The sequence below is a fragment of the Coregonus clupeaformis genome, chromosome 6 (genome assembly GCF_020615455.1).
Source record: "Coregonus clupeaformis isolate EN_2021a chromosome 6, ASM2061545v1, whole genome shotgun sequence".
In the NCBI taxonomy this organism is placed as follows: Eukaryota; Metazoa; Chordata; class Actinopteri; order Salmoniformes; family Salmonidae; genus Coregonus; species Coregonus clupeaformis.
The window spans coordinates 53,413,401-53,437,100 of record NC_059197.1 but is presented as its reverse complement, the minus strand read 5'-3'; the positions used below and the strand labels follow the sequence as shown (position 1 = coordinate 53,437,100).

Genomic DNA, 23,700 nt, shown 5'->3' with positions numbered 1-23,700 from the left:
AATGGCCCTCCAACACCACTTCCAGCAGCATCTGGTCTCCCATGCATGGACCGACTAGGACCGACCCTAATTAGCTTCAGTGGCAAGCCAGCAGTGGGATGCAGGGTGGTATGGAATTACAATATAGTAACAATATAGTAACACATTTAGCATCAAATACTGTTACAAATACAGCAGCCAGCGCTAAAACAAACAAACAGCGTCCTCACCTGATTGTGGAAGTTGAGCATGGTGGTAGTCTCTATGTCCTTCTTCCCCAGGATCTCCATCTTGACCGGCGATGAGGGGAACTTCCAGGAGAAGTAGTCCAAGAAGTCTGGCAGGTAGGAGGCCGCCCCGTGGATGATGCCCATCACGTAGTGAGCGGCCTGGGACGACGGGTCCTCGCTGAAGGCTAGGGTAACAAACTCCTGGGCGAACCGCTGCATCTCCGCTGGAGACAAGGCCGAGAGCTCGCTGGAGTAGCCGTGTGCCACCAGGGCACCGCCGTTGGGTTGTTCCTCTACATGGATGAAACGGGCAAACTCCAGGTTCTCAAAGCCAGGCTGGGGGCACCGTGGCTGGGGCTTGGGGATCTGGGAGGTCTGAAGGGGGGATGTCATGGGGGATGCTGGGTCCCAACTGCTAATGCTACTGCTACTGCTACTACTGCTGCTCCATAGGGGCTTGGAGAGGGACAGAGTTGGAGAGGGGCTGTAGCAGTTCTCCTGTTTGGTGGATGAGGTGGTGGAGGTGTGGTGGACGGGGAGCGGGGGTTTGAACTCTGTGTGGCCGTGGTGGTGGTGGTGTTGTTTGGAGGCCAGGCCTGCGTGGAGCTCAGAGAGGAGACCAGCACACATCGTCTGGCTGGACCTGCTGTACATCTTGGGCCGTTTCCACTTCTCCTTCTCTCTCTCTCCCTCTTTGTGCTTCTTCTTCTTTTTCTTCTTCACCTTCTTAATCTGGAGCTCCTCCGAGTTTATTTTGGGTTTCTGCTTGTCTAGAGAGAGAGAGAGAGAGAGAGAGAGAGGGAGAGAGGGAGAGAGGGAGAGAGGGAGAGAGGGAGAGAGGGAGAGAGGGAGAGAGGGAGAGAGGGAGAGAGGGAGAGAGAGAGAGGGAGAGAGGGAGAGCGAGAGAGAGAGCGAGAGAGAGAGCGAGAGAAAGCGAGAGAGAGAGAGAGAGAGAAAGCGAGAGAAAGAGAGAGAGAGCAGAGAGAGAGAAAGCGAGAGAGAGAGAAGCGAGAGAAGCGAAGAGAGAGAAGCGAGAGAAGAGAGAGAGAGAAAGCGAGAGAGAGAGAGAGAAGCGAGAGAAAGCGAGAAAGAGCGAGAGAGAGAAAGCGAGAGAGAGAGAGAGAGCAGAGAGAGAGAGAGAGAGAGAGCGAGAGAGAGAGAGAGAGAGAGAGAGAGAGAGAGAGAGAGAGAGAGAGAGAGAGAGAGAAAGCGAGAGAGAAAGCGAGAGAGAGAGACAGGGGAAAAGGGTTAATAAAAAGCATGCATGCAGATTCATTACTACCCAGAGCATGTCTGGAATCTAGACAATCATTACTACCCAGAGCATGTCTGGAATCTAGACAATCATTACTACCCAGAGCATGTCTGGAATCTAGACAATCATTACTACCCAGAGCATGTCTGGAATCTAGACAATCATTACTACCCAGAGCATGTCTGGAATCTAGAGAATCAATGATGAGCAGAGGAGAAGAGAGGAGGAGAGGAGGCTCTGGTTGAGGTGTTACTGTAGCCCTAAACCCATGGGAACAACTACTGCCATCAATACATTAACACTTTCATTAGCCTTGTATTATTACCGTGGTCCCAACTATAGGCCTATGTGCTTCAGCCAACTCCTGACTATTGACACATGGCATGATTATATTACCACTCATTGGGCTTACAATTAGACACAGAGGACAATTCTGATTAATTATTTTTGATTGAATTGCAGTAACAAGAGAGCTTGGACACTGCTGTTGGAAAGCTGTAATAGGGAAGTAGCAGTCCAGGAGGTGGAACAGGGAAGGGCAGTAGCAGTCTAGGGGGTGAAACAGGGAAGGGCAGTAGCAGTCCAGGGGGTGAAACAGGGAAGGGCAGTAGCAGTCCAGGGGGTGAAACAGGGAAGGGCAGTAGCAGTCCAGGGGGTGAAACAGGGAAGGGCAGTAGAAGTCCAGGAGGTGGAACAGGAAGAGCAGTAGCAGTCCAGGGGGTGGAACAGGGAAGGGCAGTAGCAGTCCAGGGGGTGGAACAGGAAGGGCAGTAGCAGTCCAGGAGGTGGAACAGGAAGAGCAGTAGCAGTCCAGGGGGTGGAACAGGAAGGGCAGTAGCAGTCCAGGGGGTGGAACAGGAAGGGCAGTAGCAGTCCAGGGGGTGGAACAGGGAAGAGCAGTAGCAGTCCAGGAGGTGGAACAGGGAAGGGCAGTAGCAGTCCAGGGGGTGGAACAGGAAGGGCAGTAGCAGTCCAGGAGGTGGAACAGGAAGAGCAGTAGCAGTCCAGGGGGTGGAACAGGAAGGGCAGTAGCAGTCCAGGGGGTGGAACAGGAAGGGCAGTAGCAGTCCAGGAGGTGGAACAGGGAAGAGCAGTAGCAGTATAGCAGAATGAATCCCAAATGGCACCATAATCCCTGTTTAGTGCACTACTTTTGACCATGGCCCATAGGGCCAGATTGTGCCATTTGGGACACAGACACACATCCAATTCAGAGGCAGAGCTACTGTAGGTGGGGCCGTTTGGCATCTCATCAGAACTAGAAAACAGAGTACTGTCTAATATTTCAGATCGCCTGCCAAATGGCATGGTGTTACCTGCCTGCTGCTACCTGTGGGAAGCAGCTCTTTACGAGCAGACAAAATAAACAGCCTAATATGTGATATCCATGCTCTGCTCTCTTCTCTTTCATCTACATGTACAAAACTAGTTTTTACATTTTAGTCATTTAGAAGACGCTCTTATCCAGAGCGACTTACAGTTAGTGAGTGCATAATATATATATATATATTTATTTATTTTATACTTTCTATTAATGTTTTATATTTAAATAATTGTGGCTGCTTTTCAGAAATGACATCCAGGTTATGACTAGAAAAATAACAAAGACAAGGAACAAAATAAATAAAACACTGAGCATTCGAGTGAAAATGTTACCGGCTGTCCTTTAGCAAACTAATAATAACACATAACACATTTACAAAAGGAAATAAGTATTGATCCATTTTGGAAAGTCCACACATCAGAACTCGTGACAGGAGAAAAAATAAAAAAATCTATTTTTAAAAATCAATAGTTCCATAGCAGTCCAGGGGGTGCGATATGGACGACATTATATATATACTTTGACTCCAAGTATCGATGTGATTATTTGTATTTATTATTAAAGCTGTAGGCCTACCTGCGCCAAAACACAGATATTTTTCATCCTATAGCTTTTCTCCATCTTCTTTTTAAATAGTGAGTAAACATGTTTTCAGCACTTTTATTTCCATGACTGATCAAAAATCATTGTCTCATGCTCTCTCTTGTCTCTCTGCAGCAGACATATAGTGAGCAATATGTTTGGAAAATTTAATTGCAATAAAATCACAGTATCGAATCGCAATACAAATAGAATCGAGAGAGTCGCAATACATCCAGTATATCGGCACCTAAGTATCGTGATAACATAGTATCGTGATAACATAGTATCGTGATAACATAGTATCGTGATAACATAGTATCGTGATAACATAGTATCGTGATAACATAGTATCGTGATAACATAGTATCGTGAGGTCACCGGCAATTCAAACATTGAGTCACATTTGAAAAAGAGTGAAAATATGCTGGTTGTGTGTGGACGGACATTTCACTACACACATCAACAAAAATACCCAGCCATAAGATCCAGTCCGGCTGCCCTTTAAATGTTGACAGACAAACAGCACAGCTAAAGTCCTGGGGTTGTTTGTCTGGTTGTCTCATCCCTGTCACAAACACCCTGCCAGTCCTGCCATGCCCAAACATTCCCAAACACAATTCAAACCCCACTGTCTCCCACTCCTCTATGACATTATAATAGAACAACAACAACCACCCAGGCTGGCCACTGGTTAATTTCTTCCCCTGGGGACTTATCAGAGCAGGGTCATGTCTGTCTGCGATACATGTGATGCCGATGGTTCTATCTATACACATGTGATGATGGGTGTGTGACGATATGTAGATATACAGGAAACACCAACATAGTATCTTAACAGGGTGTTGGGCCACCACAAGCAGCTTCAATGTACCTTGGCATATATTCTACCAGTGTCTGGAACTCTATTGGAGGGATGTGAAACCATTCTTCCACCAGTCATTGCATCATTTGGTGTTTTGTTGATGGTGGTAGAAAACGCTGTCTCCGGTGACGCTCCAGAATCTTCCATAAGTGTTCAATTGGGTTGAGATCTGGTGACTGAGTCGGCCATGCCATATCGTGAAACATCTGCAAGTTGAGCAGTCTTCGTCACTGAAGCTCCTGCCAAATGTGCCCCAACAAGCATCCGTCTTTCAAAGTCACAGAGATCTCTTCTTCTAGCCATGGTAGCCAAAATAATGGGCAACTGGGCATTTTTATACATGACCCTAAGCATGATGGGAAGTTAATTCCACACCTGTATTGAAGCACATGCTTTCAATATACTTTGCATCCCTCATTTACTCAAGTGTTTCCTTTATTTTGGCAGTTGACTGTAGATTTGTATACATGGTAGCGACTAGTCCGAGCCTGTGTTTATTTTGGTATGTGTGTTGCTCACGTGTGTGTGCGTTTATGGCAGGATGGTGTAGCTAGGAGCACATGGCAGGGGAGCGTGCTACAGTGACACGGCCTGGTTCAGAGGAGCTGCTCCCTCACTACAGCCCCAACACACACCTCTGGACCCTAAGCACGTCTGGAGTACGCTCACCACAATATGACAGGATGCAGAGAAAGAGGCAAGAATATATATGAATGAGAGAGAGAGAGCTGCTTAATGTGATGGCTGTTAATCCAGAGAGAGCTCTAGCTCTGTCCCCAATACGTCACACAGACAGACATTTTACAAGTAGGACAGCAGGCCAGCAGGCCAGACAGTTATTTAAACCATGATCCCTGAGTGAGGTCAGATGTCTCTAAACACACACCGAGTACACACACAGTCAGGGTTTTATCTGGATCAAAAAGAGGCTTAGGTGGTGGGCGTGGTCGGCGCTGCTGAGTTTTAGAGGCCCCCCATCTTGGCAATGTAGATTTTTCTTTGCATTTTTAAGCCAATTTCCTGCAATTCTACACATTTCTCCATAGAGCCGAGAGAAAATGTTGCAGTTTTAAAGCTAATTTCCTGTAATTCTATGCATTTTGCTATGGCTAATGCTTTGTGTTTTCTTGCTCAAACCATAATAAAATCAATACCGCTAAATTAATTGTTTATGGAATTTTCCATTCTCCCTGACTGTCTAGCTTCTATTTTGGCGATGTTAGTTCTCAAAGATTTTATAATTAAAAAAATATGACGGGTACATTATAATTTCTACATACTTTATATCTGCGTTCAGTTTTTTCACATTGAAAGCGTTTTTCCATCCCAAAAACAAAATGTGGGACTTTAGACAGCACGCCCAAGGATTTCAACAGCAGAAAACACCCTGACAGTACACACACAGATCATGTGCCTCACAGCGGGAGAGGCCACACAACCAGACCCTAAAACATATAATCCACTAATGTTATGAAACAAACAGTACAAATACTGTAAGACAGAGAGACATTGAATGGGAGAGAGACTGGGTGTGTGTCAGAGAGGGAGGGAGAGAGACTGGGGCAGAAAAACGAGAGAGAGAGAGAAAGCAGAGGCACACTCGGCATGGAGGACTCATAGAGAGAGAGAGAGGAGGGAGAGAGAGAGAGAGTGTGTGTGTGTGTGAGCGGCTTTAATATGACTAATAGTAGACTGGGTGAGCTCAGCAGTAGCTAGAAAGCTCTGGATTTCCCCCCAGCCTGCCTGCCAGGCAGCAGTACAGCAGCTCCCAGTACTACACTATGGCTCAGTAGCTCTACAGTCTAGAGGCTACTAGCTCCTCACTAACAGGCCGCTGATGATCTAATCTAGGACAATCTGACGCTCAGACGACGTATTACAGAGACTAAGCTTGCTGTGCATACAAACAAACATCCAGTGCCACAGTGCATAGTATAGCAGCCTAGTTATCTAGGCCAATCTGCCTGTACCTAAAACACCAATTATAAACACAGAGAGAGAGAGAGAGAGAGAGAGAGAGAGAGAGAGAGAGAGAGAGAGAGAGAGAGAGAGAGAGAGAGAGAGAGAGAGAGAGAGAGAGCTATAGACAATTGAAAAAGCCTGCAGGAAGTTTATTAATATGATGATACATTTTGTATGCACGCAAAGCAAACAAGTGCTAAATATTTGCTTAAGGAGTACAGTTGTTCAAACAGAATTAATTCCTGAGGAGAGAGACATGACATTGAGAGCACAGTTGGACTGCCTGAAACTGAATTACAGTTTCCCCCTGCACAGCATCAGTTTCCCCCTGCACAGCATCAGTTTCCCCCTGCACAGCATCAGTTTCCCCCTGCACAGCATCAGTTTCCCCATGCACAGCATCAGTTTCCCCATGCACAGCATCAGTTTCCCCCTGCACAGCATCAGTTTCCCCATGCACAGCATCAGTTTCCCCCTGCACAGCATCAGTTTCCCCCTGCACAGCATCAGTTTCCCCCTGCACAGCATCAGTTTCCCCCTACACAGCATCAGTTTACCCCTGCATAGCTGAAGCATCATTTTTGATGGAGCACTAAACAATGCCAGTGAAATCGTTCCAAAATGCCATAATTGATCAAAACCCTAAAGACACATGAATGGAATTGACAGTGTGTGTGTGTGTGTGTGTGTGTGTGTGTGTGTGTGTGTGTTCCAAAATCCCCAGTAAAATCTAATCTGTGGTGTGGGTGAAGATAAACTCAATTAGCCGTGATGTCACAGCCTGGGCTTGACTGCAGAAAGCAAACAGTGTCCCTGGATGATGAACATACAAGACTCTCTGACACTGTCTGTCTAGTGGTGCTCTGGATAATATAGGCACTTAAAACACACACACACACAGTTGATGACACAAACATCCTCAAAGCTCAGTGTGACTCTATAACACTAAAGCAGCCATGTTTTTCCAGCACACGTTTTTGCTATTGATTTCCAATCGTTGTTGTTTTTACCCTCTAATCCTACTTCTCTTTCTCTGCCCCTGCACTGGCATGGCACAAGGCACCGTCTCTGTTGAGTAACACGCTGACCCTCAACACAGGGGCTCCTCAGGGGTGCGTGCTTAGAACCCTCCTGTACTGTGGCCGTGTACGACTCCAACACCATCATTAGGTTTTCTGATGGCACGACGGTGGTAGGCCAGATCACCGATGACAATGAGACAGCCTATAGGGAGGAGGTAAACGACCTGGCAGTGTGGTGCCAGGACAACCTCACCCTCAACGTCAGCAAGACAAAGGAAACGGAGGGCCGAGCACGACCCCATCCACATCGACGGGAGAGGAGCGGGTTGAGAGCTTCAATTTCCTCTGTCTCCACATCACTAAGGAATTATCATGGTCCACACACACCAACACAGTCATGAAGAAGGCACGACAACATCTCTTCCCCCCTCAGGAGGCTGAAAAGATTTGGCATGGGCCCTCAGATCCTCAAAAAGTTCTACAGCTGCACCATTGAGAGCATCTTGACTGGCTGCATCACCGCCTGGTATGGCAACTGCTTGGCATCGGACCACAAGGCACTACAGAGGGTAGTGCATACGGCCCAGTACATCACTGGGGCCAAGCTTCCTGCCATTCAGGACCTCTATACCAGGCGGTGTCAGAGGAAGATCCAAAAAATTGTCAAAGACTCCAGCCACCCAAGTCATAGACTGTTCTCTCTGCTACCGCACAGCAAGCGGGTACCGATGCACCAAGTCTGGAACCAACAGGACCCTGAACAGCTTCTACCCCCAAGCCATAATACTACTAAATAGTTCACCAAATAGCTACCCGGACTAGCTGCATTGACCCTTTTTGCTCATCACATACGCTGCTGCTACTGTTATCTATCCTGTTGCCTAGTCACTTTACCCCTACCTATATGTACATAGCTACCTCAATTAGCTCGTACCCCTGCACAGACTCGATACTGGTATCCCGTGTATATAGCCATGTTATCGTTACTCATTGTGGATTTATTCCTTGTGTTATTATATTTTCTATATATTTCACCTGTTGTTTACAAAGCATGTGACTAATAACATTAGATTTAACAGAAAGACAGTGGTGTCATAACGGTTCCCCTGACAACCTGGGAGAGTCACCTGGTAGTGATGGCTGCAGCTGTGAGACAGACACCGAGTCCTGGATGAGACAGCGCGAGGTGGAGCGAGTCCTGGATGAGACAGCGCGAGGTGGAGCGAGTCCTGGATGAGACAGCGCGAGGTGGAGCGAGTCCTGGATGAGACAGCGCGAGGTGGAGCGAGTCCTGGATGAGACAGCGCGAGGTGGAGCGAGTCCTGGATGAGACAGCGCGAGGTGGAGCGAGTCCTGGATGAGACAGCGCGAGGTGGAGCGAGTCCTGGGCCGCATTCAGCAGGGTATAATGTTTACATACCGTACGTACAGTACCTCTCTGGTGGGTAGGAAAAGGAATCCGGTCCGTTCTACTCACATTGCTATCTTAGACACTACATCATGTGTGGCTACTGAACTGAAGACACTGCAAGGTGGTGTTAGCAGAGTGTCACTCGTAGGCCTCCCTCCTGCTAGGACTCTGAGCAGCACCATGCAGGAAGGGCAGCCTGCTCCGTTTCCTGTCCCCAGTCAGAGAGACAGACACAGGCCTGTGACACCCAGCTCAGCCTCTCACACGGGGACCAGGCTCTGTCACACTGCAGTGTAGTAGTAGTCACTACACTATGAAAATAATACTCACTATTCTACACATTCTGCCATGGCTTATGCTGTCTGAGTGACTCAAACATAACAACAACATCACTGAGGGCCCCATGCCATGACAAAAATAGAATTTTAGATTCTCCCTGACTGTCTAGCTTCTATTTTGGTGATTGTTAGTTCTCAAAGATTATCTTATATTAAAATATATTAATCCATTATCTTTTCTACATACCTTATAAATCTTCTCTTTTATTATATTTTTACATAGTTGGCCCAAAAAAAACACACTTAGGCGGCCCACCCAACACTTTTCTATTCAGAACAAACCCTCTGTGTGTGTGTGTGTGTGTGTGTGTGTGTACACAAAGTGCAAAAGAGAGAGGGAAATCTGAGTCTGTTGCCTTGCTGCCATAGTCAAGCCCCTCACTGTTAGTCCTCCGCTGGGGTTTAGGGTCATGACCTTTTGAGCAGACTGGTGTTGTGCTGAAAGGCTTCTGCCCGCCACACACACAGTTTGTGCAGTGGCCATATTGATAGAGGGGGTTGGAGTATAGCATTAAGAGCAGTCAGGGCCACTGTACTAAGCTGACCACCGGTCATAGTGTTAGGACTGTGCACAGGTCCGTCCAACGGTGCTAATTATTCAGCACAGCTAACAATGAACTGGCTACCTCTTTCAGCATGCTCACCAGAGCAATCCACAGTACCCTCTGCTAGCGCACACACACACACACAGAAATTCATTTGTTGACACACACATACAATGTCGGGTCTGTGTACATACTGGTACGGTTGAAGGACAGGCAGGTATAAATAATACACTGGTACGGTTGAAGGACAGGCAGGTATAAATAGTACACTGGTACGGTTGAAGGACAGGCAGGTATAAATAGTACACTGGTAGGTTGAAGGACAGGCAGGTATAAATAGCACACTGGTAGGTTGAAGGACAGGCAGGTATAAATAGTACACTGGTACGGTTGAAGGACAGGCAGGTATAAATAGTACACTGGTACGGTTGAAAGACAGGCAGGTATAAATAGTACACTGGTACGGTTGAAGGACAGGCAGGTATAAATAGTACACTGGTACGGTTGAAGGACAGGCAGGTATAAAAAGTACACTGGTACGGTTGAAAGACAGGCAGGTATAAATAGTACACTGGTACGGTTGAAGGACAGGCAGGTATAAATAGTACACTGGTACGGTTGAAGGACAGGCAGGTATAAATAGTACACTGGTACGGTTGAAGGACGGGCAGGTATAAATAGTACACTGGTACGGTTGAAGGACAGGCAGGTATAAATAGTGCACTGGTACGGTTGAAGGACAGGCAGGTATAAATAGTACACTGGTACGGTTGAAGGACAGGCAGGTATAAATAGTGCACTGGTACGGTTGAAGGACAGGCAGGTATAAATAGCAGCAGAGTAAACTGACACTGAACTCTGCTCTCAGCCTCACGTCACGTTAACACAACACTGACTGGCTGACTGACTGCCTGACTGGCTGTGCTGGCTGCCTGGCTGGCTGTGCTGGCTGCCTGACTGGCTGTGCTGGCTGCATGACTGGCTGCATGACTGGCTGTGCTGGCTGCATGACTGGCTGTGCTGGCTGCATGACTGGCTGCATGACTGGCTGTGCTGGCTGCCTGACTGGCTGTGCTGGCTGCCTGACTGGCTGTGCTGGCTGCATGACTGGCTGTGCTGGCTGCATGACTGGCTGTGCTGGCTGCATGACTGGCTGTGCTGGCTGGCTGTGCTGGCTGCCTGGACATTGAGCGATCATTTAACAGACATGGGAAGCCACTCTAACAGTCTAAATAAATACAACTCTGGCTGCCCGGCTCGCTGTATCAGGTCATGGGCATTGTGTAAGGTCAGGCAAATGCCAGCAGGGTCTGGGTTGTTCATTCCCACCATCACACCACACTCATTTTAGCCTATTTAAAAGCAGGTTAAGGAGGGGGCTCACTGCTAGCAAAAAGGCAGCTGTAGCTACCATTGCTAATATAGCACAATTATTACATGATTATTGCTATTACACAACTATGAATAATTTGGCAGCACTTAGGCCAGTCTCTGTCACAGATATATAGGACAACATCAGATATGAATAGCTTAGGCTGGCTCACAGTGGGCTAAATATGTCTAAATCATACATCAATTCACATGGGGAGAGTGAGAGACAGAGAGAGATGGAGAGAGAGAGAGAGACAGACAGAGAGAGATGGAGAGAGAGAGATGGAGGGGGTAATCATAAAACAGCCATCTGTCTCAGCCAAACTCTGGATTGAAGAACATGAGTCTGTTTGTGACTGAACCAGCTAGTGAACACAGCCTACTCTCAGGGCCCCTCCCAGATAGCACCCTATTCCCTATATAGTGCACTTCCCTGGTCAAAAGCACTATAAAGGGAATAGGGTGCCATTAGGGATCAAATCAGCCAACTCTCAGTCTGAGCCAGAACGATCACTTCAGCAGCTGTTCCAGTTAAAGGCTTTAGTCACGGGCTGAGTGGTCTGGGCCCTGGTTATAGCCTAGCCCTGGTTATAGCCTAGCCCTGGTTATAGCCTAGTCCTGGTTATAGCCCTGGTTATAGCCTAGTCCTGGTTATAGCCCTGGTTATAGCCTAGTCCTGGTTATAGCCCTGGTTATAGCCTAGTCCTGGTTATAGCCTAGTCCTGGTTATAGCCCTGGTTATATCCTAGTCCTGGTTATAGCCTAGTCCTGGTTATAGCCTAGCCCTGGTTATAGCCTAGCCCTGGTTATAGCCTAGTCCTGGTTATAGCCCTGGTTATATCCTAGTCCTGGTTATAGCCCTGGTTATAGCCTAGTCCTGGTTATAGCCTAGTCCTGGTTATAGCCCTGGTTATAGCCTAGTCCTGGTTATAGCCCTGGTTATAGCCTAGTCCTGGTTATAGCCTAGTCCTGGTTATAGCCTAGTCCTGGTTATAGCCCTGGTTATAGCCTAGTCCTGGTTATAGCCCTGGTTATAGCCTAGTCCTGGTTATAGCCTAGTCCTGGTTATAGCCTAGTCCTGGTTATAGCCTAGTCCTGGTTATAGCCTAGTCCTGGTTATAGCCTAGCCCTGGTTATAGCCCTGGTTATAGCCTAGTCCTGGTTATAGCCTAGTCCTGGTTATAGCCTAGCCCTGGTTATAGCCCTGGTTATAGCCTAGCCCTGGTTATAGCCCTGGTTATAGCCTAGTCCTGGTTATAGCCTAGCCCTGGTTATAGCCATCGTTATAGCCCTGGTTATAGCCTAGCCCTGGTTATAGCCCTGCCATGGAAAGACTCTGGGCCCTGATTATAGCCTAGCCCTGCCAAGGAAAGACTCTGGGTCTTAGTTATAGCCTAGACCTGACCAGGAAATACTCTGGGTCTAAGTTATACGGGCTAACTATGGTCTGGAGTTTATCCTGGTCAGGTCATGAGGTAAGGTAAAACTCCTGTCCCTAGCCAGTTTCCAGTGCTGATGCTCTAGGGGAGGCACCCTGCCTGTACAATGGTAGGGGTAAACACTGAACGTAGCTACTCTTGATATACCGCACCCTGGTCAACAGTAGTACACTATAATAGGGAATAGGGTGCCATTTGGAAGGCACCCAGGTCACATCGTTATCAACATACCTTTCTGAAGGAGCTTCACTTCTCCGTTCTCCCTCTTGATCTCATTCATCACTTTGTGTTTCTTCTTGTCCTTCGTCTTGTCCTTCGTCTTGTCCTTCGTCTTGTCCTTCCTGTTGTGGTCTGAGAGAGGGAGAGAAGTCAGGGTGAGACCTTGAGTGACATTTCAGGAGAGGGGCAGGCTATGGTACAGTAGATAGAAGGAAACAGACTCACTCTCCACAGTAATTCAGCCTGCGTCCCAAATGGCACCCTATTCCCTAATGGCCCTGGTCAAGAGTAATGTAGTGTATAGGGTGCCATTTTGGACGCACAGTATAGGGTGCCATTTTGGACGCACAGTATAGGGTGCCATTTTGGACACACAGTATAGGGTGCCATTTTGGACGCACGGTATAGGGTGCCATTTTGGACGCACAGTATAGGGTGCCATTTTGGACGCACAGTATAGGGTGCCATTTTGGGACGCACAGTATAGGGTGCCATTTGGGCGCTACGGTATAGGGTGCCATTTTGGACGCTTACAGTAGAGGGTGCCATTTTGGACGCACAGTAGAGGGTGCCATTTTGGACGCACAGTAGAGGGTGCCATTTTGGACGCACAGTAGAGGGTGCCATTTTGGACACAGACTCTCACTCCCTAATTTACTGATTCCTAACTGCTTTCCAGTCAGAAGGCCGACAGGTTCTCTAAAAGAAAGCCAGACTTTTTTACAAGATAGGCTATCGCTGACATTTGAGGAAAGCAATTTAGGGGCGTCGCTGAAATGCAACCTCTTAGATTTTCAGCTGTTAAACACACAGGACAATGTAATTAGTAATATTACTCTGATGACTACCTGTTTGGTAGCTAGCATGATTATACAGCTGGGCATTATTGGAAAGTTGCAGAAATGGCAGGTAGAAAAGCATTATGCCAATTTACAGAAACTGCAGTAAATGTCACAGTGCATTTAACATTATAGCATTGCAAAATAGCATTGCATTAAAATGATTATAATCTAGGTTTAGCCATTTATGAACATGTCGTAGGTGGGAAGCAGTGGAGAAAAGGCCCCTTAAATAGCAAGGTAAAATCCAATTAAAAGACAAAGGCAGACAGAAATTGTCGTAACCCATTACAGTAAGTCAGTAATTACACCGTAAGTGTAATTATCAAATCTACAGTGAAATATTCAGAGGAACTGAAGAGCCAAGTAACCATAGGGGAACTATACACTTTTTGCACTAACTTTGACTCATCACATACGCTGCAGCCTAGTCAAATCCAATTGTATTTGTCACATGCGCTGAATACGACAAGTGTAGAATTTACCGTGAAATGCTTACTTACGAGCCCTTGCCCAACGAAGAGAAAAAAATAGTTCAAGAAAAAATAAAAATCTTTGAAATAGTAACAATAAAAAAACGATAATGAGGCTATATACAAGGAGTACTGGTACAGAGTCAATGTGCAGGGGTACGAGGTAGATGAGGTAACTGAGGTAATATATACATGTAGGTAGGGGTAAAGTGACTAGGCAATCAGGATAGATAATAAACAGTAGCAGCAGCGTATGTGAAGAGTGTGAAAGTCTGTCTATGTGTTAGTGTGTGTGGCGTCAATATGCATGTGTGTTTTGTGTGTGTGAGCTTATGTAGTGTGTGTGTGTGTGTGTGTGTGTGTGTGTGTGTATGCGAGCGAGCGCACATAGAGTCCAGTGCAAGAACCTCAGCCGAAAAACAAAACAAAAAGGGGGGGGGGGGGGGGGGTTCAACAGGCAGTAGAAGACATGTAAACAAAAAGCATGTTTACAAGGGTCTGACAGTACAAAACCTTTAAAAATGTGACACCACTGGAATGTGTGCAAGCTACATTTCAAAAGTTGGGCCTAATAGTTTGGTTTTCCGGCCAAAAGGGAGAAGCAACTGTAGTGCACAGCATGAGGCTTCCGATCTGTTCAATAACTTGTTACTCATTCATAGAAAATAATAAGTGACTCATTACTCCCTACTGGGGATTTTATCAGCCTAAAACAGCTCCTAAAACATTACTCCCTACTGGGGATTTTATCACCCTAAAAACAGCTCCTAAAACATTACTCCCTACTGGGGATTTTATCAGCCTAAAAACAGCTCCTAAAACATTACTCCCTACTGGGGATTTTATCAGCCTAAAACAGCCCCTAAAACATTACTCCCTACTGGGGATTTTATCAGCCTAAAACAGCCCCTAAAACATTACTCCCTACTGGGGATTTTATCACCCTAAAAACAGCTCCTAAAACATTACTCCCTACTGGGGATTTTATCACCCTAAAAACAGCTCCTAAAACATTACTCCCTACTGGGGATTTTATCAGCCTAAAAACAGCTCCTAAAACATTACTCCCTACTGGGGATTTTATCAGCCTAAAAACAGCTCCTAAAACATTACTCCCCTACTGGGGATTTTATCAGCCTAAAACAGCCCCTAAAACATTACTCCCTACTGGGGATTTTATCACCCTAAAAACAGCTCCTAAAACATTACTCCCTACTGGGGATTTTATCAGCCTAAAACAGCCCCTAAAACATTACTCCCTACTGGGGATTTTATCAGCCTAAAACAGCTCCTAAAACATTACTCCCTACTGGGGATTTTATCAGCCTAAAAACAGCTCCTAAAACATTACTCCCTACTGGGGATTTTATCAGCCTAAAACAGCCCCTAAAACATTACTCCCTACTGGGGATTTTATCAGCCTAAAACAGCCCCTAAAACATTACTCCCCTACTGGGGATTTTATCACCCTAAAAACAGCTCCTAAAACATTACTCCCTACTGGGGATTTTATCACCCTAAAAACAGCTCCTAAAACATTACTCCCTACTGGGGATTTTATCAGCCTAAAAACAGCTCCTAAAACATTACTCCCTACTGGGGATTTTATCAGCCTAAAAACAGCTCCTAAAACATTACTCCCTACTGGGGATTTTATCAGCCTAAAACAGCCCCTAAAACATTACTCCCTACTGGGGATTTTATCACCCTAAAAACAGCTCCTAAAACATTACTCCCTACTGGGGATTTTATCAGCCTAAAACAGCCCTAAAACATTACTCCCTACTGGGGATTTTATCAGCCTAAAACAGCTCCTAAAACATTACTCCCTACTGGGGATTTTATCAGCCTAAAACAGCCCCTAAAACATTACTCCCTACTGGGGATTTTATCACCCTAAAACAGCTCCTAAAACATTACTCCCTACTGGGGATTTTATCAGCCTAAAACAGCCCCTAAAACATTACTCCCTACTGGGGATTTTATCACCCTAAAACAGCCCCTAAAACATTACTCCCTACTGGGGATTTTATCACCCTAAAAACAGCTCCTAAAACATTACTCCCTACTGGGGGATTTTATCACCCTAAAAACAGCTCCTAAAACATTACTCCCTACTGGGGATTTTATCAGCCTAAAAACAGCTCCTAAAACATTACTCCCTACTGGGGATTTTATCAGCCTAAAACAGCCCTAAAACATTACTCCCTACTGGGGATTTTATCACCCTAAAAACAGCTCCTAAAACATTACTCCCTACTGGGGATTTTATCAGCCTAAAACAGCCCCTAAAACATTACTCCCTACTGGGGATTTTATCAGCCTAAAACAGCTCCTAAAACATTACTCCCTACTGGGGATTTTATCACCCTAAAAACAGCTCCTAAAACATTACTCCCTACTGGGGATTTTATCAGCCTAAAAACAGCTCCTAAAACATTACTCCCTACTGGGGATTTTATCAGCCTAAAACAGCCCCTAAAACATTACTCCCTACTGGGGATTTTATCACCCTAAAAACAGCTCCTAAAACATTACTCCCTACTGGGGATTTTATCAGCCTAAAACAGCCCCTAAAACATTACTCCCTACTGGGGATTTTATCAGCCTAAAACAGCTCCTAAAACATTACTCCCTACTGGGGATTTTATCAGCCTAAAACAGCCCCTAAAACATTACTCCCTACTGGGGATTTTATCACCCTAAAAACAGCTCCTAAAACATTACTCCCTACTGGGGATTTTATCAGCCTAAAACAGCCCCTAAAACATTACTCCCTACTGGGGATTTTATCACCCTAAAAACAGCTCCTAAAACATTACTCCCTACTGGGGATTTTATCACCCTAAAAACAGCTCCTAAAACATTACTCTCTACTGGGGATTTTAATCAGCCTAAAACAGCCCCTAAAACTTTACTCCCTACTGGGGATTTTAATCAGCCTAAAACAGCCCCTAAAACATTACTCTCTACTGGGGATTTTAATCAGCCTAAAACAGCCCCTAAAGTCATTTATATTATGTAACATATTCAATAAATAGACAATCAACATTAGGGACATTTCACCAGGGTCATAGGAAGTATTAGAAGTGTTGGTGTTCTATCTGCCAAAAACATCTCGGAGGTGTGTGTGTGTGTGTGTGTGAATATGTCAGATGCAATGTTTGGTAACAGAATGACGGCACCAACAGCACAAACCGTTATTCTGTTATCAAACTTTGCATCTGCACTGTTCTTCAAGTAAATGTGTTCTTGTACAATTTTCCATGGACATTGTTAAAAGTAGTCATTGTGCATAGAGTTGTATAGTTTGTTTAAATTTGCAATCATTGGTTTTTGTTTGACATAGCCTCCATTTTAAAGTGAAAAATCTGGGTCTCAGCAACACTCTTACCGTGTGGAATTACCGCCCATATCTCTCTCCGCTTGACTGAGTTCAAGTCCTCCAGCTTTCACAGCTCTCACTCTCAACAGCCTTCTGTCCTACCAGCTTACACCTGCTTATCTCAATGGAGCCAACACCAGCCTGAAGTTGGAATCCAATATGCAGTAGGCCTGGTTTTTTTATGCTGAGAATGAACTCCAGGTGTTCTTGGAATATAATTATAATGTTCTTTAGAACTTGAAATTATCTTGTAATACATAGAATTATAATGTTGCGTTGAACTTCAAAATAGTATTGCAATACCTAGAATTAGAATGTAAACTTCAATATATATTTTGTAGGCCTACTTGGAATCATCTTGTAATACATAGAACTAGAATGCTGAAATATGTATTTTATCCCCTTTTAAGTAGGATGAAGATCTACCATCTTGCTCTGCCATCCCAGCATCTGTCACAAGAGGACATCTCAGTTTTATAATAGGTACTGTCTTCATTTCTCTCACATGGGTAACATTTAAGAAATTAATGAGTCCTAAAAGATTGGGTCCAAACTGTATGAATAACATCCTTTGTGTTATAATGACAGTTTGAGACAGATCTGTTCATGTGGTTGATAGTGGCAGCAGGCATGTAATAATATTCAGTGGTAGAGATAGCTGTACCTTGACTCCACCGCTCGCTCGCTGCTGTGATGTTATTTGGGGGGGCGTGGTGGTGGTACAAAAACAACAGTTAATGGCGGGCGATTGTTTATTAAACCGTAATTTGAACACAATCTTAAAACCACCCGTTACAATTAAAACACCATTTATGTGTAGGCCTAATGATTGGTCAATGTTTCGAAAACGCGTCTAAAGCTCTCTCAGAGCGTAATGCTGATCTTACAGTTGTTTGTTTATACAACCAAGCCAATTTGTTCCGCTCTGGTTGATCAATTGTATTTCCCGTTTGAATTGAACTAACGTGTGTTTGTCAAATGTGCAACAATGTTTCCAACCGTGGCTAGACAGCCGCGAAACGCTATGTAACAGTTTGCAGAAGAAGAATGCTGGATACTTTAACATTCGAACGTGCACTTTCTATGTGGGTTCAAGAGCGGGTAAATCCGCAGCCATTAGCCAAACAAGCGAGAAGAACAGCTAAACTAGGAAAGCAACCTTATAATTTCACCGTAAAAATGTCCTTAGATGTACAATCGTGCATAGAATTAGAAATGTAAACGGTCCCTTTCATAATAACGCCAAATCTATTTCGAACAAGACGCGAAAACAGACGCAGTTCTGGACTGGACACATTGTCATACTGCACAGTGCACACTGTCGGCTCCACATGCTTTCATAGTCCTGAAGAGGCGACAGCCACAAGCACTGAAAAGCTAAGTGGCTAATGGACACTGACGTTGTCTTTCTTTGGACAATAACATGCAGCAAAACTTTCTATTCATGTATAGCGAGCCAAACGTTTAGTGTGTAAAATTGCGCATTCATATAAAATACCTTTCTGCACCAAGTTCATCTCCCCGTTCTCCTTCTTCATTACTGAAGTGACGTTACTCAGACTGCTGCTAATATTATCTCCAGGAGTACCAGGGATTGGTTTATGTTTCTTCTTTTCCTTGAAATCCTTCTCTTTCACTCGTTTTTCCTTGGGCTTTTTGGATGGTGGTTTGGTATGCGAGGCGAGGAAAGCGCTCTGCTTGAACACTTTGTGAATGGGAGGCTCGAGGGGCGCGGATGAGTTGCTGCTCGCCTTGACCGGGCTGAAGCTCCATGTTGTCGGGTTGCCTGAACTCTGCTTCTGGTGCTGCTTCTCCACTGCGCCGCCACCTCCCCCTGCACCTCCTTCCCCGTTTAGTTTCTTAGGTTTAAGGCTCTTCTCGTCGTTTCGGATTCGCTTGGGCGGCGGCGGGTGAATGTCCCGGGAAGACTGCGGCCGGGTCTCCGACGCTACTTTCGGCTCTTTCGGTTTGGCGAGCGGGCTTTTGGTCGCTGCACCAAAGTGAATGAAGCTCAGTGACTCCGCCATCTTGGGGCTTTCTGTATTTACTCTCCCGACCGCGTTTGTGCTCGGCAGGCAGAGAGGGGGGGGGAGTCTGGTCGCTAACTGACAGGCAGGGCAGGTTGGAGGTGGGGTCTGGACCTAAGTATAACGATTGGTGGGAGGAGAAATGGGACACTCGGCATGTTGCATTACGCGGGAAACATACTGCAGAACAACCTTAACTCTGTGATGGAGGATATATAAATCTATCTCATAATTTACAACAGATTATTACACACATATGCCTTAGGCTTCATAACATTACAGCATTAGCCAACCTAAGGTAATGTATATACATCTGTTAATAGGGACCCCTTTCATACTGTCTGTTGATTTAACACCCAAAATAAATATATTATAATGAAACAGGCAGGGAGCAGGTCTCGAACCCCCAACCTTCTAGCCCTAAATCGAGCGCGCCATAGACCGTGCCCCAAAAGCATGCGCCGTGGCAGTCGATATCGGCGCTTAAAACCCCAGTGTCGTTACAATATTATAGGCTCCTTTAAACTCTATTAAAACTGAGGAGGTTCGATTTAATAAATTAATAGACCTTTGGGCCTACACACTCAATGTACCAAGTGTTGTTCACTGTGTAAGGAAAGTGTTCTGGCACTTGCGCATGATCCTCCGACATCGTGGGACCCTCTGGTCCTTTGACTTGCGGCAGGTAGTCTAGGGTTAAGAGCGCTGGGCCAGTAACCAAAAGGTCGTGTGTGTGTGACCCAGCGTGGGTGGATGACAAATGGCCTAGGCAGAGAGAGAGAGAGCGCGCAGAGCACCACCTCAACCCTGGCTGGCGCTGCGGCTGGCTCTGGCTGACACAATTTTCACTGGTGCACTCATGTGGAGAGAGAGACAGGAGTAGCTGTCTAGTAGTGCACTCACTGAGACAGAAAGCCATGCTCCTATAGGCCTAGCCAGACCTATTCACTGGGGTTGACTTCCAATGAGATCAACGACATAAAAAGTAAATCCTTGCTTGGATAAACCTGAAACTTGGGCTAGGAGCAACCTTACCTTCTACTCAGACAGTATTTTATTTAACCATTGAACTCCCATTGAGGTCAGAAGACCTCTTTCCTAAGGGAGACCTGACTGCATTTTTCCGTTAGAAAAAAAGCAAGGCTGTTATAGGCATAGATAATGTTTTAGTAGGCTACTGTGCACAACAACCAGCTGTCTCTGTGTGAATGCTGTAATGTGTTTTTTTTTTTTATAAACGCTTTCAGCCATTGACAAACCTCAGGTGATGATTGAAGGTCTCTAGTGCTGCTGGCCGCTACACAGTCTCACCTGCTGTCTGCTGTTTACAGGCACCAACTGTTCACCGATAGGGAGGAAAACTGCCTTTTGACAATTCTCTCTGGATGTGTTCATTGTTGAGTATATCTCTGTAAGTAAGTTCTCTCAGAGCAAATTATGAGTAACATTTTTTTTACCTTGATTTGTCCAGGTTAGTCTTTATTGTGATTAACATGTGTTTTATAAGAGACCCAGATGGCAGCATTGTCCCATTACTTCCTAACTACAATGTTAGGAAGTAAATATGGATAGAATGCTTTACTGTTCAAAATATATTGTTCAGTGACCTTGTTGGACAATCAAGGACATGTGAGCATCATGAATCCATTCATGGTCATACTACATTGTTATTGCAATGTTTTAAAGTATGTACTAATGTGTGAAATGCCTACTTTGAGAGATCTTGTTCAGTGACCTTATTGGATGATCAAGGACAGGTGATCAGCATGGTTACATGGTCATACAGATGTACTAATCACCAATGCATTTTGGTGAAGCACTTTATTTTCGCATGAGATCTCACAGGAAACCAGAGAGTTTGCGCAACACTCATTCTGAAAACAATGCAGTCCTCCCTCTTGCCCCTCAGAGCAACAGACAGATAATGAGACAGACCAGAACAGAACAGCAAGCCATGCACTAGTATTATATAACCCCCTTTGTGTTTTAACAGTCTGTCCGTGGCCTGCATTAGCAATCTAAAAAACGGCCTAAGATTGAATATCTCAGACCAGGCAGGGAGTCCCTTTGCAATTACTTCAAGGTAAAGAAAGACCTGCTATGCCACTGATGCTGAATAAAAATACTATTGCATTACTTCCCCTTTTCTGGTGACACTAACACCAGTTCAACCACAGAGCGAGAGAACCTAGAACTTTGAAACAGATGAATAGAATACTCTGAGGTAATACTGTGTATTTGAGTGCAGTCAGTGGCAGTCAAGACATTGCTGCATCGGTCCATTGCAATATTTATACAGGATACACTGATCTCAAGAGATATGCAGCCTTGAGTTCAGTATGTCAGTGAGATATAGATGTCTGTACGGTTTATGTTAAGAGTTCTACAACTAGAGTTCAAACACAGTTCTAGAACTAGAGTTCAAATGTAAGCGGAGCAGCTCAGACAAAGGCTCTGTGTGTGGCGACCAGGCACTGAAGTAGACTGAAGTGGATGCTGTTATGGTCAGTCATGTATGCAACATCCGTCTTTTCTTTGGAAGCAGAAACAATACTCTGGTGTTAAATATGGGGTTCTTGGGTCATTAAGCCACACAAAGCACCTCCCAACTGTACTCTACTGTTCTTCTCACCAAGTCATTTTGAAGGATGCACCACAACTGCTAGGCACACTTATTAATAAATCAATGCCTTTAAATTGTGTTTGCACAGCTCCGCTTTCTCAATAATGATCTGAGAGACTAGTCCAGGACCTGAGCCAGATATAAAGCGAACAAGAGTGTGAGCCAGTAGACAATTCATTCCAGTTGTATATTTTTGTTCATTAAACTGAGCTTCCTCAATGGGACCAGTAGCTTCGGATTTGGACGTGTAAGAATTGTGATGTAATTGGAACATGTCAGCCCAATACATTCCAGAAACCTGCCCCCGATAGAAGTGTGTGTCAGTGTCAGATGCTTCATCAATAACTCCCACCTGCAGTCACAGGGAGGAAATGTGTCTCAAATTAACACATGCAGAGGAAACCCCCAGGTGTGTAGAAACTAATTTTAATGAACACATACTAAAACCCTTCCAATTTAAGTGTGTGTGTGTGTCATGCGTCATGTGTCAACCTACAGTGAGAAAATGTGTGTCAAATTATCACATATCAAGGGGGGAAAAAAACAGGTCTGAGTGGAGCTTATATGGAACCGTGTGTGTGTGTGGAAAGCCCCAGGTTGATGTTGATAAAGAACCCCCTGCTGAGTTCACTTCCTGCCAAGTCCCAGGATGGTGACATGTACTCATCCCTCTGAACACCTGCAGCATGACTACACACACACAATCCCCACCCACCCACACACACACACCCACACACAGGAAGCCCCAGCGCTCCTCCCCCAGCCCCTCTAGAAACTCTTTAAACACAGTGTAGGAAAACAAGGAAGCACGTTCTACTTTATGTCTTTAGTCTTTACTGACGGGTCCATTGATTTATGCAACATACAAACAGGTCTGTGTTGTGTGTGTGTGTGTGTGTGTGGGAGGGGTGTTTCTGAGCGAGGCTTGCATCCCAAATGGCACCCTATTCCCTATATAGTGCACTGCTTTTGACCAGAGCAAAAGTAGTGCACTATATAGGGAATAGGGTGCCATTTGGGATGCAGCCAGTTTCCAAGAGGAGCGGACCAACCGACACGGCTGAGCACATCGCTACACGTGCTGCAGCAGCTGCTGATGATGGGAGAAGGGGGGGGAAGCACCCTCCAAAAGGCACAGACGAGCTCCGAAACAAACACTAGGGGTAGCAGTTAGAGTCCAAGGGAATTCAACTCCAGGCCTGGAACGCTAAACTACTCCTGGCTTTCTTTTCTACCCTGGTTGTTAGTGAGTTGATTGATTGATTAATGTGTCTGATTGGCCAGAGAGTCTAATTAGTCTCTGATTAGAAGGAGAGCGAGAAGGAAAACCAGGAGTCTTCTGTTCCTCCCGGACTGGAGTGGACTATCCCTTGTGGAGTAGGGCAGAGACTGAAGAGAGGAGGAAACGCCATATACAAAAATAACCTTTAGAATACAATTTACAAAAAGAACATTATTATTATTACACAATCTTGAGCCCGTTTGCCATCTCAGCAAGAGGGTGGCGCGATGCCAGGTCCAGCAGATTAAAAACGTTTAAACATAATTAGAACAAAAAGGAACAAAACCCTGCAATATTTGCTAGAAACAAGAGGGCAAATAATTTACAGTTGGAGGAACATTGGGGAGAGGGAAGGGTGTCATGGACAGACTTCTTACATCTTCTGTTAATAAGAATATTTAGAGATAGCAAATTTGAAATATTATATACCTAGTTGCCCTGTACATTTATAAAACAATGCATATATAGCTATCGAGAAGTTAGCAAAGAAAAGAAAGTGAAAGAAAATAATATATCAGTAGTCCTCTGTCCC

The 23,700-nt window shown here is 45.2% G+C and overlaps 2 protein-coding genes across 4 annotated transcripts in view; both read right to left on the bottom strand.

Moving 5' to 3' along the window:
- Window positions 1-85: 85 nt before the first annotated feature.
- On the bottom strand, window positions 86-19,328 carry LOC121568194 (lysine-specific demethylase RSBN1L-like). Its single transcript, XM_045221000.1, has 3 exons — window positions 18,735-19,328; window positions 12,552-12,671; window positions 86-979 (listed from the first exon to the last, which is right to left on the bottom strand). The coding sequence occupies exons 1-3, from the start codon at window positions 19,261-19,263 to the stop codon at window positions 153-155; spliced, it is 1,476 nt and encodes a 491-aa protein (XP_045076935.1). The 5' UTR covers window positions 19,264-19,328; the 3' UTR covers window positions 86-152.
- A 3,969-nt stretch (window positions 19,329-23,297) lies between these two features.
- The window catches only part of LOC121568096 (tyrosine-protein phosphatase non-receptor type 12), a 67,786-nt gene continuing 67,383 nt past the window's right edge, over window positions 23,298-23,700 (bottom strand). For all 3 annotated transcript variants that reach the window (XM_045220919.1, XM_045220921.1, XM_045220920.1), the window contains one exon: window positions 23,298-23,700. This exon is cut by the window's right edge and continues 873 nt beyond it. The gene's annotated coding sequence lies outside the window, so the exon portion shown is untranslated.